Below are 19,309 nucleotides of genomic sequence, written 5' to 3' on the forward strand. Positions count from 1 at the left end.
CTTTGAATGGGCTTACATTTCTATCTAATCTGTGTACCTTATAGAATACCTATTAGGTATGTTATGGTCTACATTGGAGAAGTGTTAACCATCCTTTATATTTAGTTGAAATATCCGATGGTGGTGGGAAGCTTAAAACTTAGAAGAACGCAGATTGGTACTTTGTTTTAACGAATATCTTGATTTAAGGTGCAAACGCATTAGGTAGGTACTCTGTTGTGGTGTTGACTGGAAGACAGAATTAACGCAACAGAAAGCGATCAGAGACATAAATATACGTGTTAATAAGACTGCCGTGTTGTGAAACTCTGACAGACGCTAGAATTGTAGATAGTAAACGACAAAGGTTGAAATCGCGTTTCTAATCTAAAGAGCTTCCGAGACGGTCAAGCGGCTTGACGTCAAGCACGTAGATTTTTGCTTGAGTCAAGCATTTTGACCGTTGACAAAGTTTGCTTGATGCTTGAGTCAAGCATTTGTCGTGATTGATGCGATTTTATATTTTTGCTTGACGCGACGCCCCCCACTACAGATTTGGTTACGTTCACGCTGAAATGTATTGGAGCCCACAGGGTATATCTATGCTTTATTGTCCACTAGTTTACAACACAGTAATGTGTCTGCAGCTTTATAGCTAGATTCTCCGAAAGGTCTGACCCGTTTAATACAAAATGGCGGTCTCAACGGCCTTCGTCCGTATCTGTATGGTAACGCGAACGCTTTGATGATTACGTGCACAGATAATCAAATAAGTTTAATACCTACGACCTACCGTCACTACTCACTACGTGTCATCATAATCCTACGATAAAACATTAGCAAAATATAATGTACTTTCAATAGTAAAATTGCTAACGAAATGCTATTCTCAACATTCGTCATCATCATCATCATCAACAACCGATAGACTTCCACTGCTGGACATGGGTCTCTTGTAAGGACTTCCACAAGCCACGGTCTTGCGCCGCCTGAATCCAGCGGCTCCCTGCTACTCACCTGATGTCGTCCGTCCCCTAGTGAATCCGTCTATCGTTTTTCGAACTTTGTGCTCTGCCCATTGCCACTTCAGCTTCGCCACCCGCTGAGCTACGTCGTCGGTCACTCTGGTTCTTCTACGGACGGATCTCCTCATTTCTGATTTGATCACGTAGAGCAACTCCAAGCATTGCTATATCCATCGCTCGCTGAGTGATTCTGAACTTTCTTAGGAAACCCATAGTCAGCGACCATGTCTGATGTCTCGGATCAATAGCTGTAGGATATCAATGGCAAGTGGCAACACGCACTGTTCGAAGAATTTGGTCTTCAACCACTGAGGCATTTCAGACGAGAAGACATTTCGAAGCTTCCCGACGAGCTTCTAAAATAATACTTTTTGATATTTGTTTAAGTTGGCACCTAAGCCAAATAATATGATGAAACTTTAATGAATGAATTAGTTATATCTAAAAATATCTACGGGTAGCAAGGAATAGACACTGAACATTACGTAATGGGGATCCACAGGCAAAACTGATCTCAGAGATCCACAATGTCAAATCAACTCACCAATGTTTGTTTGTATTGTTTTTAAAAAACCTAAACCCACCCGGGCGAAGCCACGGGCATCATTCTAGTATCTAATATAAATAAAATTAATACTTAAGGTTGAGAATGGAAAAATATATAAAATAGCATAATATTCTTCTTGCTTTGTCATTTTAAGGGTTCCGTAATAACAAGGAACCGTCTGCACAGTAGGTACTTGTAGTACCTACGTGACAGGTCGAGATGGCATTCGGTGTATGAGGCAGGGAACACCCCGCACACCCGCACAGGGTCAGCGTGGGGGCTGTGCGGGTGGTCCCCACCCCGATTGCTATCTCGACCTGTCGCGTACTATACCTATCGTTCAGTCCGTCTTCTGTATTACAGCCATTTTGAATCTTAGAACTCTTAAAAAGAGGACACAATATAGAAACCGTTTTAAGTCCTAATTTTGTCAACAAACTTCTCGTAAACATACAACAAAGTATTATAATTAAATTTTATCTCAATGTTAATGTACCTACCTACCAGTATTTGATAAACTCCTTAACCTGCCTGCCTAACAAAAAAAATTCGCTGGCTTAGTTTAGACTATACTAAGATGGCGCAAGATTGTTTACCCGATGCAATGGTTTCTCAGAGAAAAACAATCCTACCAATTTAAAACGGTAGTCCCTGGGAAGAAATTCCCTCAATAAATATAACAGTCGGAATGATGCCTAGTTGTGATCATGAGTTACCCATCGCCGGCCCAACTACTGTGCACCAGTGTCCTCTCTCTCCACTACGCTGGTCAAGTGCGGATTGGCAGATTTCACACACCTTTTTATTATGGAGAACTAGCTGATGCCCGCGACTTCGTCCGCTTGGAATTAGGTTTTTAAAAATCCCGCGGGAACTCTGATTTACCGGGATAAAAAGTAGCCTATGTCACTCTCCAGGTCTTCTATCTATATCCATGCAAAAAATCACGTCAATCCGTTGCACCATTGCGACGTGATTGACTGACAAACCAACAAACAAACACTTTCGCATTTATAAGGGTACTTACTGATCTCAGGCATGCAGCTTCCCTCGCGAAGTTTTCCTTTGCCGTTAAAGCATTATTTAATTGCTTAAAACGTAGATAGCCTCGAAAAGTTGAGGGGCGGCCGGGGATCGAACCAGACTCCAAATAGGAGGCAGTCATCTCAACCACTAAACTATCTACCTACATATCACTATATTCCTCATAAGTCATACTTCTACCATAAACAATAAACATATTATAAAACAAAAACCTGTAGGTACTTTAGTATTATCTTTTATTTTGTAAATAAAGATCTATCCACATTGGTTTTATATTCTAAGTATTATAAGTACCGCAAATTGCTAATGCGCGTGGCTGCTATTTTAATGACGCTAGCACTAGACTGAATTTTCGAGCTGATGGTATATTTTTACTTAGGTAAATATACCTACGTCAAATGACTTCAAAATGACGTCATTTCAATGTTAATGAGACATGGTTCCAGCGCAATAGCAATTTCGGGACTTATACCTACTTGAATGACTGAATAGCAGTCATTATAAAATAGCTAAATAAATGTTTTTACATTATAATTGACTTGTCAGTATCACATATTATATTCTCGAATTTAAAATAGCTAATTAATAATTATAAAAGTTAATATAAAGAGAGCCAACGCGTGCCAGACCTTCATTATTTTATAAAAGCTGAACCTGTTAACTCCCAAAGCCACCATGATCCAAACAAACTTTCCTCTCAGCGTTGGGGGCAATACGCAGAGAAACTTTCAGTTTTTATAAAATAACGAAGGTCTGGAACGCGCTGTCTCTTAGTCCATAATGTTACATAATTATTTTAAATAATTAATTAGAAACGAAAATATTATGGTAATCGTTTTTTGACAGCAAAATTGTTAACGTTTTACGTATTGAATACATACATTTAATTATTATTAATAGGTAGATAGATGCCTTTGTTGTACATTATTTATTTTACGGAATGCTTGCTATTTCACTGGTATTATTAAACCTTAAAAATTAAGCATTATTATTGTAAGTCTTGTTCTATTTTCAATATCTAAGTAAATTACAAATATGAGTAGGTACTACCCACGACCTCATCCGTGTTATTTTTTTTTACTTTTTAAGGACATACCTACAGATACCTGATATTATCAGTAGGTGCCATGGTTGGAAAAAACCTAGTTTATTCTAAACAAAACTTGTTTTTATTTAAAAACGTGTTTAACATTTTTTTTAAATTAAAAAACTATTCAAAATATTTGTTTACCTTATTCACTTTGGCTCATGATTGTGCGGTCTCTTTCAATATTATACCTCGGCGATTGGCATTCTCCAATAGGTAATTCTTTTGCTTTTTTTTAATAGAGATAGCGAGCAAAAGAGCAGGCGGGTCACCTGATGTTAAGTGATTACGCCCATGAACATTTGCAGCACCAGAGGAACCGTCGATGCGTTGCCGGCCTTTTAGGAATTTGTTGGTCCGCCCCTTGAATATGCCCCGCCCATGTTGTAATCTAGTGGGAACACCGCCGATGGAAGTTGGTTCCACAGTTTGCATGTGCGTGGAAAAAAGATCTGGCACAGCGGAAGGTCGAAGTGCACCAGACACCCAGGTGGTGAGGGTGAAATTCCTTACGGTGGCGCGCGGTGCGGTTGTAGAAAAATAAGGGTGGAATGAGGTCAAATGCTTCACACGCCTCTCTATCAGAGGCGGATTAAAGGTCAAGAGCGCCCTAGGCGAGCACCTCATAGGCGCCCCTCTAGCAGTTATATTGAAAATTGGCGTTAAACGATAACAAACACACAAGAGTTACTTTCACATTTAAAACATTAATATTAATGTAATTCGTTATTAATCTTAAATAATTATCAATGTAAAAAATAAAGCATGTATAACAATATAGATCTATGGTAAAAAAATCACTCTGAATATTTGAGACTTATGGCAAATCCGCACTGCAGAATTTCGGCTTTATACAATTTCCATAATAATTATGTCACAGAAGTCAGAATTTGAGGAAAAATGGCACGATGGGTAATGCGGGCTTACCCTTATATTAAGGCATTTCAATTTTCAATGAATGTGAAAGAATCAGTACACTTTTAACAAATGTGGTTCAGTCTTAAACAACGTAATATTTCGTTAATTTTAGACATATTTTTACGTCAGAGCAGTAGTATTCACTGAGCGCCTTAATGATTTCATTACATTATTTGTATTTCATTACATTGTTGTATCGTTTTGTATTTTGTGTCTTTTTGTGTTTGTATATTTTATCATTAATTATCTAGTTAGTGTAAGTGGTACTGCCATTCCAATTAGATCTAAAATAAATGGCTCGTCTTGTAAAATAAATGGCTGATAAATAATAATAATAATTAAGCTAAAATTATAAAATAGGTACTTAATTGTTGAAATCATTGTAAAGGTAACTAACGTTACTCTCTAAATCACAGTTAGGCAAGAGAAAATTAAATAATTATTGCATCAGATATTTAAATATACCTCTACTTAAGTTATAAAGTGCACTAAATAAAATCTAGATTTATAAAAGATTTATCTAAAACCTTTATGGTAAATCCTTATCGTAAACTTTTACCATTAAAATTCGGTAAATCCTATGATTTATAGATCGTTTTGATGGAAGAGAAATCTCTCTCGAGCGCTCCCAAGCGCGCCCCACACCAACGAAGTTGAATTCTTAATTTAATATCAAACTCAATGCAATTTCGTAAACACGTTCAAAGTTAAGGTTAGGTCCAAAGATTTGTATGTAAGCCTTTGAACCTGTTCATGATGGCAATCGGGATGTGGACGCCCCGCACACCCGCACAGCCCCCGCTCTAACCCGATGCGGGATGCCCGGGTGACGTAATGTGTAGGATACATACATATTTTTACGGAAATCTAACAAACCATAGATAGACACAGATTAGTTTCTAGACCTAATTACTACAAATTTGTACCTAGTCGTATGACTACAAACTACAACACAAAATTTCGTTTGGTTAATCCATACTTATTATTATAAATGCGAAAGTGTGTCTGTCTGTCTGTCTGCTAGCTTTTCACGGCTCAACCGTTCAACCGATTAAAATGAAATTTGGTACAAAGATAGTTTGCATTCCGGGGAAGGACATGCTACTTTTTATACCGGAAAATTGAAGAGTTCCCACAGGAATTTAAAAAACCTAAATCCACGCGGACGAAGTCGCGGGTATCATCTAGTACCTACTTAATATAATTTGCTTGTATGGAGTGCGCTCAGAAGATACTTCTCAAAAGGCCGCACCTCTTAATTTTTCATGAAAGCCAAGGAAAAATTGATCATACGTATATCGTATATACTTACCTATCTATACCTACTTATTAGTTATTAGTCTTATTACATACCTAAAATTACTGTGTCAACATTAACTGGGTAAAATCACTATATATATAAGCAGTTGTATTCATTTGAGACTTTTCTATCGAGATACTCTTCAATCTACGCAATTATGTTTCGTTAGTTAAAGTTTCGTAAATTATAGAAGATGACTTCCATCTGAAATATTGCACGAACCTGGAAACAAAAGAAAAAAACATATAAACTACACAGTAAATAAATGGTATGTATCGGTCATTAGATACTTTGGCGAAATATGTGTTTTTAAGTCTTTAAAATATCTTTTCGTAAGTATAGTACTTACGCGACAAACAGTAAGACATAATATTCTTTGCACGAAACTGGTTACGTAGCACTGGTTTCGTAGGCAGTCGAAAGTAGTGTTGATTATCGATATTCGATTAGTCGATAGTCTATCGATATAGTCCAATATCGATAGACTATCGACAGTTAAGACAAAACCAATAGTAACAGCAATCTATCGATAGTATTGCCACGTGGCTGGCAATACGGTCCATATTATCGATAGTGCAAAACAAGCAATACCATTGATGGAGGCAACACTATCGAAACTATCGGTAGATCTACTTTCGATAGTATCGCAAAATTTGCCAATAAGTACCTACCACCAAAAAACAATCGATTATTACTATCCTGAATAGTTTTCGCTCATTTGATACTTGATGAGATAATTTGACTAAGTATCGATAGTTTTGCAACACTACTAAAGTTGACCCCAGGAACTAAATGTACTTGAGCCAAGATGACGCTCTCCTCCCGCCGCCCTCCAAATCTTGGGCTGCGACCGCCGCGCCCCAGGTAAGATACGGAGGAACCTCAAGAGTGCATTCACATCGATTTTATAAATAAAAAGTCGGCCAAGTGCGAGTCCGACTTGTCCGAGTGCGAACACCGAGGGTTATTTTGCACGATAAATCAGAAACTATTACGCATAAAAATAAATAAAAATCCGTTTTAGAATGTACAGGTAAAGCCCTTTCATATTATGATATCCCACTTGATATAGTAATCTTACTTTGAAAGTTGAAAATTATAATTATCAGTTCATGAACCCTTTTTTTCGTGATGTAACCACATATTTACGATTTTCAGATTTTTCCCCTAATGTCTGCTATGAGACCTACCTACCTGCAAAATTTCATGATTCTAGGTCAACGGGAAGTACTGTAGGTTTCTTGACAGACAGACAGAAGGACGAACGGACGGACGGACGGACGGACAGACAGACAGACAACGAAGTGATCCTATGATCTCGACCTGTCGCGTACTAAGTATTACTTACGGATACAACTGCTTTCCTTTCACTAGAAACCTCATAGTTCTTCTTCTGTAAAATACACATTTAACAAAATATCACTCTAGCGTGTAAAGGAGGTATATAATAGGCTATGTACCCAATTTTTTTTTAATTTAATTAATTGCCTCTGTGTAGAAATAAGGTTTTCTGTAACCTTACAGCTCTTACAATTTATTTTTAAAATGACAAACTGGACATAACTATAACGGTTCCTTACTTTATTACGGAACCCTAAAAACAACACGGGTTTTTGCTTTTTAGGTATCCGAAAGCCATTCTGGGACCAGTTGTGTCTCATAATTTAGTACCACTTTGATTTGCATAAATTGCATATCGCGTTTTTGTCCAGAATTATCGCATAAATAAGCTTTTTTTACCTACCTAAAATAAAACAGTAAAAAGGTCGTGTTTCTCTTCCTGTACGTTGACCTCAAAAACGGGTCGAACCTCCTCCTTTTTGAAAGTCGGATTTTTTATATATTATAACATTACATATCACTTGCTTTAACGAAAAACATCGTGAGGAAACCTGCATGTCTGAGGGCTGAGAATTCTCCACAATTTTCTGAAAGGTGTGTGAAGTCTACCTATAGCTGTTACTTGGCTAGCGTGGTGGACAATTGCCAAACCCTTCTCATTCTCAGAAGAGACCCGTGCTCTGTGGTGTACCAACGATGGGTATATGATGGTGATGAATTGATGATTATAATATGGTTAGAAGTAGATTTCAGGGGCATTTTTCTGTTGTGCAACTTTTCTACTTCTGAGATACAGCTAGTAGCCGGCACGAAATATTGTACATCGACTATTAGAAAGATGTTTCGACTTCGTAGAGCTTTGTCTCTGTCACTCATATACCTATGTGACGTTTTTTCGATCTCAACGACAGAGGCAACGCTCTACAAAACCACGATCTCTTTCTAAATGTACAATATTTCCTCCTACTGTACAGTTTTTGCAATCCACGAAGGCGAGTGAACTTTACTTGTGGTTACGTCGTATACATGGACATTGCGTAAGACGTGCGTGCATGTCGGACCAATCAGCCGCGAGCGAGCGCTCGGAAACGCACACACTCGTTTCCCGACACGACTTAAACATAAGCATGATCCACTCGCCCTCGTCAAATGCAAGAACTACATTTTTGCTGGTAGTGCCATACCAGCACAATGGCCTTCGCCCATGTCAAGTGGAAAGTGCACGTTTTATCGTTTAGCATTGACCAATTGTCTTTTAAATACAAAGTAATTAATGAAGCAACACAATAATCAATTAAATTGCATCGCGAGGAAAGTCTATAAATAGGTACATACTTTGTAATTTTACCTTTAAAGTTTCAAGTCAATATCAACATTTCAATTTCCAGCACTGTGTAGGTACTAGTGATATGCCGGATCATTAAAAATGTAGATCCGCGGATACGGATACGGATCATTGGCGTCAAGATCCGCGGATACGGATACGGATCTTAACCTTCTTGCTCAATTGGTGTCGGTGTACGTGACCTTGAACCGATAGTTGACGTCACTTGCCGCTTTGCGTGGCAGGACATGTTTTGACTTGCATGGCACGGGTCTTTCTTTTGTTTTGTTTACAATTTAGTGTTACACTGGCCCGCAAAAAAGTTTGCATTTGTTTGTTGTTTGTTGTGGAATTATTTAGTAGTATTTTATTGCTACCTAATCACCTAAAAATAGAATTTAATCTATGTACCTATTAAAAATTAATAAGGTAAAAGATCCGCCAAAGATCCACTAAAAAAGTAACGGTTACGGATACGGATCTTTATTTTCCCGCAGATACGGATATTCGGAACATCACTAGTAGGTACCTATCTACTTATTACCTACTAAAAAATCTTTTCTAAAAGTTGCTACGTCATTAACCATATAAAACAAAAATAACTAGTCAAGTTCGTGTCAGAATACCCATTAGGGTTCCCTAGTCATGCCAGTTGCTAAAAATTTTGACGGTCATTATTTCCTAAAAGGTGGTTTTTTCTAAAAAACTGTCTAAGAAACTTCAGAATGAATTTAAAATATGTTTAAGAGGTACTTATAGTAATGCGACAGGTCGAGATGGCATTCGGAAAGGAGGCGGGGGTACGCCCCGCACACCTGCACTCACCCGCACCGGGTTAGCGAGGGGGATTTGCGGGTGTGCGGACCGTTCCCTGTCCGATTGCCATCTCGCCCTATGTTAATTCAGTTTTCCTTAGGGGTTATTTTAATTGGCATCTGTTATCTCACAAAACTACCGCACCAAACAAGGAAGTTACAAATACAGCTACAGTACGCGACAGGTCGAGATGGCAATCGAGGAGGGAACGCCCACCCGCTCAGCCCCCACGCTAATACGGTACAGGCGAGCGCGGGTGACGTGCGGGTGTACGGGGCGTCCCTCCCCGCCTCATATCCTGATTTCCATTTCAACCTGTCGCAGACTATAGTCAAGTTCGTGTCAGACCACCCATTAGGTAAGGTTCCGTAGTCATGCTAGTTGCTAAAAATTAAAAAAAAAAACTGGCATCCATTTTCTATCGAAACTACCATACCAAACAAGGAACTGGAAGTTACGTATACAGCTAGGTACTTACCCAAGGAAAATGACGCAGGCGCCAGAAATCCCGCTGCTCAGAATATAAATAGCTCCTGGGAACGTAGAGATCGTGTACGCGTACAGAGAGTTGTAGATCGCGGGGGAGATGAGCGGGGAGACTCCCTCGATGGCGCACATCAGAGCGAACACCTTCGCTATGTCCTGCGGCGGCAGGATCTTGCTCAGGAGCGACCTGATGAGAGGCGACGACAGGCTTCTGAACAGGGATATTCCGGCCGCTGAAACAAACAACACAATACACTGACCCATAGTACAAGTACGCTGGACTTGCTATTGCCGACCTGCACCCCGATTGTGTAAGAAAAATGTATTCATCGTTATCGTAATCGTCAAAAAATTCTGCCCTTTGATTGGTTGAATCGCTGTTTACATTTTTTCATAGCCAATCAAAGGGCAGAATTTGTTGACGATTATGATAACGATGGATACGTTTTTCTGACACAATTGGGGTGCTGTAATAGAGACAATTTCTATATTTATAGAATATCTAGATCTATATTTAGACCTATCAATTTAGTGTAGTTTATACAGAATTGGTACGATTGTGTATCTCCACCCTACTTACATGTGTACATTTGCCAGGCGGCAGTCGCAAAAGCAATGATCAAGTACTCCGTGCCAGCGGAGATGATTGCAACTGTCGCGAACGCCAAGTCTGTCACCTTGAACAACCTCTGCACCAACATCACTCCAAAGAAAGCTCCGAAGAAAGATATCGTGGTTTGCGTGGCCGAATAAATCGTGTACTGTTTGATCGCCCAATGAAGCTTCTTTCGCGTATACATGTAGTCCAAACCCATATGTCCAAACATAATAAATATTGACAGACAGTTAGCGAATGTTAGCAAGAGGATTTGCGCTCTGCCGCGGTTAGGTCGTTTCTTGAAACATTCGGACAACATTGACTTTATTAGCTTGAAATCTAGCACTGATCTCACATTGCCCTGTAAGAAAAAAATATTAAATGCAAATGTTTGTACAATGAACTTTTTTGAAAGATAAATATCTTTAGAGGTTTTGGAATCTAAGACATCAGCCATATCAAACAGACTTTCTAAAGTTTCCAAGTCCAAGAGATAATTCCAAGAGATTTTCCAGTGGAAAATGAAATTAGTTACTACAATTAATAACACTGTAACACAGATTAGATAAATAATAGTAACTTAATAGTAGTGTATTCAAAATAATATTTCTACTCAGTAGGTAACACAACTCTGAAATGGTTATTTTCAAGTATTACCACAATTTTTTGTTACCTGCCATTTTAGCATCTAAAGCTAAAAAAGTGTTTGGTTTTTATTATTTAAAACTAGAGGACCTGACAGACGTCGTCCTGCCCGGAAATGCAACGCCATATTAAACAGCAGCGCCACCTACCAGGTTCAATCGTATTTTCAAATCATCCAGGAACCCATTGAAAAACAAAAGTTTATCCAAGTCGGTCCAACCGTTTAGGAGTTAGGTGGCAAACCTTACCTAATTCTTAATTAAAAGGCTCTAAAATCAAAGTACGATTACCTGTACAGCTCCGACCAACGATTCCTTCAAACAAATGGTAGTAAATACATATGCTATCACAAACAAAGTTGCTGCTATGAGAAGCAAATAAACGATTCCAACTGCTCTCAAGACGTAAGAGCTGGCGACCGCTCCTATAACACTCCCAGCGGAGACGGACGCTTCAACTACCGTCATTCTACAAAAAAAAAAACAAGTTTTACAATCTTCACAAAATAAATTCAAAGCTATTTTAGCAAAGCAAAAGCACTTGGAAATCAACTGAGATATATAGGTACGTGTAGGTTTTTCTAAAGCGAACGATATAGAGATAGATCTGATATAGAGAAGTTCTCATTACGAAAGTTAAAACTATGAAGTGGTTAATTTGACGACAGAAAAACTTCCAAGTTTTTAGTCGTAAAATAAGGCACAATGCAGAGCCGCAGAGCGGAATGGAGCCATCAACTTCTTTCATAATCATAATCATTTATTGTTTTTGCTCAGATATGGTAGGTACATGTATATTATTTACATGGGATCTTAAAAGTTAGGTAATCAGTTACATATCCTGCCAAACATGGCGTGCAAAATTATTTCTAAATTATCTTCATAAATTATCTCATTTTCTTGAGTCTCCTCCATATTACATAATACTAATTTAGTTTAAATAGTATAAAGCTGAGTTAAAAAGACCCGAATCCACTCCATTATGTCTGTATGCGTCAGACTTAATTCATTTAAAAGGAACCAAACATTTTTCCCATATACAAAAAGTAAGTAATGTGCACATAAGTAAGTATATATAGCTTCAGAAAGCCAGTGAAAATTACCTTCATGGAGTGTTACCTAAGAGATCGCTTGTCAGTAGAGGTGATGTCACTGATATAGCAGAACGAGCCAGTAAACAAGGCGGTAAAGCCTCCAGCCAGAGACATCGGTATTGATGTAAGGATGAACCACCATGGACCTAAGCTAGGTAACATACTGTAGACAACCACCAATCCGGCGCTAATGGACATCCCTAAAACATCGATATTATTATTAATTCAATAATTTCGCCTTAATTGCACCTGTGCGTGCCTAGCATGCGAGCGTGCTTGTGTGAGTAAAGTACAGTCTAGTACAGACCAAGAGCCAAGGCCAAGAGTCTTTTAAAAGAAGCTAGCAGAGCTGGTCAGAGTACAGACTCAAATCTTCTTACTTCTTCTTCTAAATATATAAAAGGATTGACTGACTGATCCATCAACGCACAGCTGAAACTACTGACGTCGTACGTCATAATAGCTATCTGCTTGCCAAATTTCAGTCTGATCCGTCCAGTAATTTGAGCTGTGCGTTGATAGATCAGTCAGTCAGTCAATCATTTTATATATTTAAAAAAGATTAAGATTATTGTTTATTTATATTATGCACTCATTATGAAGTTAAATAATATAATCATTCTATACCTAACTATTTGCATTATGATAAAACTAATGTAGTTCTAAACAGGTACAATATAATTCTTATGTACACCTAAACAGTTATAGATCTTGTAAATGTAAAAGCTAACTGATTCCGTTGTACTCATAGGTTATTATACACTTGTCTAAATGAGGTAAATTGACAAGTCTAAATCAAGGAATCTTTCTAAATGCAATTTTTTGGAAGCATTTTGCCACAGGAGTCAACCGTATTATTCATAATATTTATTCTCTGGATTATCCCAAGAATAAATTTGATAAAAAAGAGTGAGGGAATACACCTGTGTTTACGCGCACACTTACACACTATAATGACTACGGTGGCAAGACATTAATCTTAACCGACCAAGCCCTTATATACTTACCAAATAAAGGCCAAACAACCAAAGGTTTTCTTCCATGAGTGTCCGACCAAACCCCAAGGAATAAAGAGAGTACGGCAGGAGCAACTGACTCTACAATTATTCGGACCATAGAAACAAATGTCGCATACTTCTGTACCTCCTCTTCTAACTGGTGACTCCCATTGTTTTTTACTGGAGACAAGAATACCTGGCACTCCTCTTGGGTGTGGTTCAAAGAATGAACACATGTTCTGAATAATATTAGATTGCTTATTGCAGCACCTAAAACAATATTGACTTTCAAACTCAATTGGTAATAATAATACATACCTAATGTATTGAAATAAATTTTGTTTTATTCATCCAAGATTGTGTTTGTGAAATGTAAACGAAGGCAAAAGTATACAGTAGTTTTGAAATGTTTGTAGTATGTACATGCATATAGCAAAGCACAGAACAATTAGATTTTTAGTAAGTATATATAATAATTTAAATTTTTTATTAATATTTACAACTAGCTGATGCCTGTTACTACTTCGTCCGCGTGAAATTAGGTTTTTAAAAATCCTGTGGGAACTTGGCAATTTTTTTAATTTTTCTCTCCGTAAGAACCATCTTCGTACTTCACGGAATATTATATAAAAAGAATTAGCGAAATCGGTTCAGCTGTTCTCGAGATGTGCGATCAGCAACACATTCAGCGATTCATTTTATATATGGATAGAATATCATTGGCACTATTGTTTACTGTTAAACATTAATTGAATTGCTGTTACAATAATTTCTAAGTTACTTGATTGGTAAGTTTATATACTTTTTTGTTTGCTTACCATTCAGCTAACCTAATTGTACATTTGATTAGTATTTTATTTTTATTAAAGTTAAGGTACAAAAAATAAATGTGTATAATTTACTTAAATACTTATTACTTAGGTACCAGAATTACTTAGGTAAATATTTATTACTTACCAGATAGTGCTACTGATAGCATGGTGAAAAATAATGGAAACTCCATTGTAATTCTGAAAGGCTGATGGGGAGTTTCACTGACTGGATTAATATTCGGTTCAGTTTCTGTCATAATTTCATCTTCTTGAGGCATGTTTACTGAATCGAGTGATTAATAAAAATAATTTAAGTAGATTTGTTTAGAATTTATAAAAAAAGGAAGAAAAATATTTCTTTCAGAATGATTTTCAGTACTGCAGTCTGCACGATTCACGAGCGTCGAGCTTGGCAGTTTTCCCACCACTCAACAATCAGCAGCCACCGGCCGCCGCGCAACCGGCAACCCTATCCTAATTCCTATCCTACCGGATTCCGTACATCGCGATGTTTAGGCTAGCCCATGCAAATTATAAATTTTGCTTTGATTTAGTAATTTTAACTTTTGGGAGTTTTCACTGGTTATTTCAAGAACAGAGATTCGGAGATTCGAGATTTCATTTCAAATTCTTATCAGTTCTTGTTTGTTTGTTAGTGGTTTGTTACATTGTTTTGTCTGTTGTTTTGGTCAAGGCAGTATATATAATGTACTCTGTGGGTCAAGGAACCTTATGTACTCTAGTTCTGGCATGGTCTTAAAGTCTTTATTCTGAGATCTTTTTTTTGGCTTTCTTTTCCAATTGTTTTGATAAGGTTTTGATTGATATGTGATTGACACATGATTGACATTGTTTAATGTTTTGTTTGACGACAGTGACAGTGACAATGACACTTGACAGTAAAAGCGAGGTACCTATAAGTATAAAATATAAAAGCCAAGCATAAAAGCTATCACCCATCCAGTAGCTGGAGCTGTGCGTTGATAGATCAGTCCACAGAACACATTTACTCAGTCAGTCAATCAGCTTTTTTATATAACTACATAATTGTATACATATACTAACTATCACAGACCAATAACATATAGGATACAGACCACCAACTCCATAGACGATGTTTGTTTCAGTAGTAAGGGGAAGTGGGAGGCAAGGAATTTATATAACAAATTGTCATTGTTGTAGTGATCGTCTGTCTCACATTTTATTGGTTTTTACTATGAGAATCCACAGGACCATCTCTTTCTAACTTTATATAATATATAGCAATTATATGCCCGGATTGTCGTAAATTAGGGATGGCGTGACAGCAGGAAAAACCGTAACTTTTTAGTGATGTCCTTTTTACAGATTTTAACGGTTTTGCTATTAATTACCGATTTTCAGTATTTATCGGTAATCCTACTAATAATTTATTAAGAAATTTAGTTTTTCAAAAAAAAATCAATCAAATTTATCAAAATATAAAAACTTTATTTAGAATAGACAATAACCATGTTCCAGTTGTAATTGACGATAAGTGTTCATCTGTATTCTTAAGCTGTGGGCCACATCTCTGCTGAAGACTTGCGCAGCAAGTTTCACCTGTAATGCATGGTTATTTTTTTATAGATAATTATGTTAATAAACTAAATTTGATAATGCAATTTAGATTTAAAGTAGACATTGGGTTTAAAATATAATTAAAGAATTTAAATGAGTAGTTTGGAAATTCATTAGGATTCAAATTTTTATTCAAAAAATTATCTTTTATGCTCATAATTATACTATCCTATACCTAATTATCCTAATCTTAATGTTAATATTATAAACTAGCCGATGCCCGCGACTTCGTACGCGTGGATTTAGGTGTTTAAGAATCCTGTGGAAACTCTTCAATTTTCCGGGATAAAAAGTAGCCTATGTCCTTCCCCGGGATGCAAGCTATCTCTGTACCAAATTTCGTCAAATCGGTTGAACGGTTGAGCCGTGAAAAGCTAGCAGACAGACAGACACACTTTCACATTTATGATATTAGTATGGATGTGAAAGTGTGGATGTTTGGATGTTTGTTACTCAATCACACAAAAACAGCTGAACGGATTTGGATGAAATTTGGAATGGAGATAGATTATACCCTGAATTAACATATAGGCTGCTTTTTATCCCGGAAAATCAAAGGGTTCCCGCAGGATTTTGAAAAATGAAAATCCACGCAGTCGCTGGCATCACCTAGTATGCTCATAATTATCTTCGTCACTATTGGGCGCCGACCCTGGTTATTGGTACTTCTTGTTTTTATGGTGTCTATGTGATCACGTGATGAGATTTTTGTACGCTGAAACTTAAAATTGACCAACAACAAGGTCTACAACCCATAGTTTCAGAGACAGTGCTTTCAAAAACGTGATAACATAGACACCACGAAAACAAGAAGTTTTAGTACCAATAACTAAGGTCTGCCCACCATAGTTTTATTGGATTTTTTCCATGGCAAGGACATTATCACAAAGCTATTGTTACAAAACAAATGTTCAGTTACTTGCCTTCAACTTGTCATATCAATTTGGTTTCACATGCTTGTCTGTTAATTTGGTAGACCATCCAACACCTGCCACACCATCAACAGCAAACAGCTTCTTGATGTAGTCCCACTGAGCACGCTGACTCCCGATGAGCAAGTCCTTCTTCTGAAAATTATTGTGGAAACATTTGAGTAAATGTGGGACATCATATATATGATATATTTATGACTCAGTGGTTGAGAGGAATGAGTTATAGAAGTTGTTGGCTCTAAAATAGAGTGCTGAATTAAATCTGGCGACTTCTGTTTGTCAGGAATCGGGATATTTGGCAAGGGATTTACTAAATCTATAGGACTTGAAATAACAGAAGCTTGCTCATTCCTACTTTGTCTGTTTGTGAAGTCGATGGGATATCGACTATGTTAACATCGAGGGGTTTACCAGTCTGTAAAGGGGATATCTCTAGAAATTTGTCAATTTTAAAATGTACTATACCAGGGTTTTTAGAAGACTGTGTAATATGCAAATTCAGCGTGGAAATTGAATCTTTTGTCAATCTATTATTTACGATATACCGAGGTAAGAAATGGGATTCGCAAATCCTGACATTTTTTAATTGCCTAAGGGAGTACTTACGCAAATATGTACAGTTAATCAACCATGCTTTCCATCTAGTTGTGTCGGTAAAAAGTACGGCGTGTAAATGTAGGGTGCTTTTACACTTAGGTACACTACACTGCCTCATATCAGATAAAAAGGATACTAGGTATTTAGAAACACTAACAATTATTACTAAGCCTAAATTAGGCAGGCAAGTTTAAAGAGCACATCCACTATATCTCTCAATTAAAACAAAAACATAAAAAACTGAAAATAGAAATATAAAACGAATATCCTGTTATAACTGCAGCACACTTCAAGGTTTAAACTCTCGCAATGGATTAAGGAGAAAAATTGAGTTTTTTAGGTTAGGTTATAAAATCTCTCAAAACCGACATGTTTTTATTTCGAAATTCTATGTAATGAAAGCCGATTGGATCTAATCACCGACCAATAAGATTTGAGCAAAAAATATCATAGTGTGCTGTATGTACATGTGCCTTTAATACTGTGTGAGTGGAGCGAGATAGTCCTGTGGATTTCGAAAGAGGAATAGAAAGTGCGAAAGAAATGGACTGATGCATCTTTTATGGCCCTCAGTTGACAGGGCCTGCTAACTATTATAAAGATTAGCTTTTACAGGTGATTATTATTTCAACATTTGAATGCCTTTCTCTAACTTCATTGAATCCACGTCGATTAACCCACGATTAACTTGGACGAATTAACCTATGGACTTGTAACGCGCCTAATATTACGAATAAAAATTTCTGTCACTTTTGGTGCGGGACGAGGAAACACTACATAGACAACTTGACACACTCACTCAACAAAGTTTTGTGTCATTATTAACACACACATATCTAAATCTTCAACACTACTACATTTTACGCACACTAATAAGTTATATACATCAACATACAAAGACATTACGAGTGTAAGACAGTCAAATTGATTTGCGATGCTACCGTATCGATATTTTAAAATATATCGATAGTTTTTCAGAAACAAAAGTAGAAGTAAGAATTTATTACTCGTATTTAATTACTTAAAACCAGTGTTTGGTCAGCGTAGCGTATTCTTGCATACATTCACCTCACTTAATAGGTAATTATCCCAAAAACTAATAATGCAACGTAAAAATAAGAAAAATATTTATTTAAAAAATATGCACATACTTTTTTACTTATTTTATATAATTTTTAATGACTTATATTATTATATAATACAAAATAAACCTGACCGCGCAAAAGCCTACCAAACATAATTAGTAGGTATATCAATCAATAAAATGTTTTTTTCTTTCCAATCAATCATTTATTTATTGCACATTGGGTTTACATGGTAATTCCAATATGGTGTACTCTTTGTCCAAAAAAATTAAATGTAAGTTATTAAATATAACACGTATTGCCCTTACAAATTATCAATGCAAAAATTTTCTCAATACCTGCCGCTTTTACCCCACAGCAAAATTCCATAAGACAGATATGATACTATGAAAATAAATTAGTAAACACACACGGTGGCCTCTTCTATTTTTAACACGTCATTATTTACCATTAGGTTAATGTTATGTACATTCTTGGCGATTTAATACATAAATTTTATACATTTCGTGCCTATCACTAAAATTGCGTTGCTTTCATTTTTTTTTAAATGTATTAAGTACGTGAAATCACAGAAATCGACCAGTTTTATTACAAGTATAGGTAGCGAAAAAATTGTGGTAATTAATAATAACTATTCTTTACTTGACTTGAAGACGGTAATTTAGTCGTTAATAATAAAGAAAATATTTTCATCGATATCGATAATCGAACCGCAATCACTATCGTACTACTACGTAATTTCATGCTGTTCACGCGTATTCAAATTTTAACCTAATTTGTATATATCGAGGGTTGCAATTGTTTAGAAAAAACAAAATATAGTCTCGTGAGGAGTGTGACTCGTTTCTACCGAATTATTACGTACTCAATTACTGAATCGGTAAAGTTCTCGATTGTTATTTTATTATAATAATTTATGTAATTTAATTTATAGAAAGCGTTTATTACACCAAAAATACTTACTTATGAAATGAAATTCCATCTTTTTATAAATTTGATGTGTTTGATTTGTTCTTGCACTCACTAACGGCACAAACAGGCATTTTTCACCCAGCGTGTAAGACGTCGTCACACATCGAAAAC

At 36.6% G+C, this 19,309-nt stretch overlaps 1 protein-coding gene and 1 long non-coding RNA gene across 2 annotated transcripts; both read right to left on the reverse strand.

The window, feature by feature from the left end:
• Positions 1-5,988: 5,988 nt before the first annotated feature.
• LOC117992106 (probable peptidoglycan muropeptide transporter SLC46) lies at positions 5,989-14,809 on the reverse strand. Its single transcript, XM_034979764.2, has 7 exons — positions 14,159-14,809; positions 13,211-13,471; positions 12,229-12,403; positions 11,401-11,578; positions 10,448-10,826; positions 9,860-10,100; positions 5,989-6,122 (listed from the first exon to the last, which is right to left on the reverse strand). The coding sequence occupies exons 1-7, from the start codon at positions 14,289-14,291 to the stop codon at positions 6,056-6,058; spliced, it is 1,434 nt and encodes a 477-aa protein (XP_034835655.1). The 5' UTR covers positions 14,292-14,809; the 3' UTR covers positions 5,989-6,055.
• A 484-nt stretch (positions 14,810-15,293) lies between these two features.
• On the reverse strand, positions 15,294-17,708 carry LOC138403721 (uncharacterized). The gene is made up of 3 exons (XR_011237916.1): positions 17,151-17,708; positions 16,536-16,679; positions 15,294-15,594 (listed from the first exon to the last, which is right to left on the reverse strand). It is a non-coding gene; the product is annotated as an uncharacterized lncRNA (long non-coding RNA).
• Positions 17,709-19,309: the final 1,601 nt, after the last annotated feature.

Source organism: Maniola hyperantus, chromosome 20 (genome assembly GCF_902806685.2).
Source record: "Maniola hyperantus chromosome 20, iAphHyp1.2, whole genome shotgun sequence".
Taxonomy (NCBI): domain Eukaryota; kingdom Metazoa; phylum Arthropoda; class Insecta; order Lepidoptera; family Nymphalidae; genus Maniola; species Maniola hyperantus.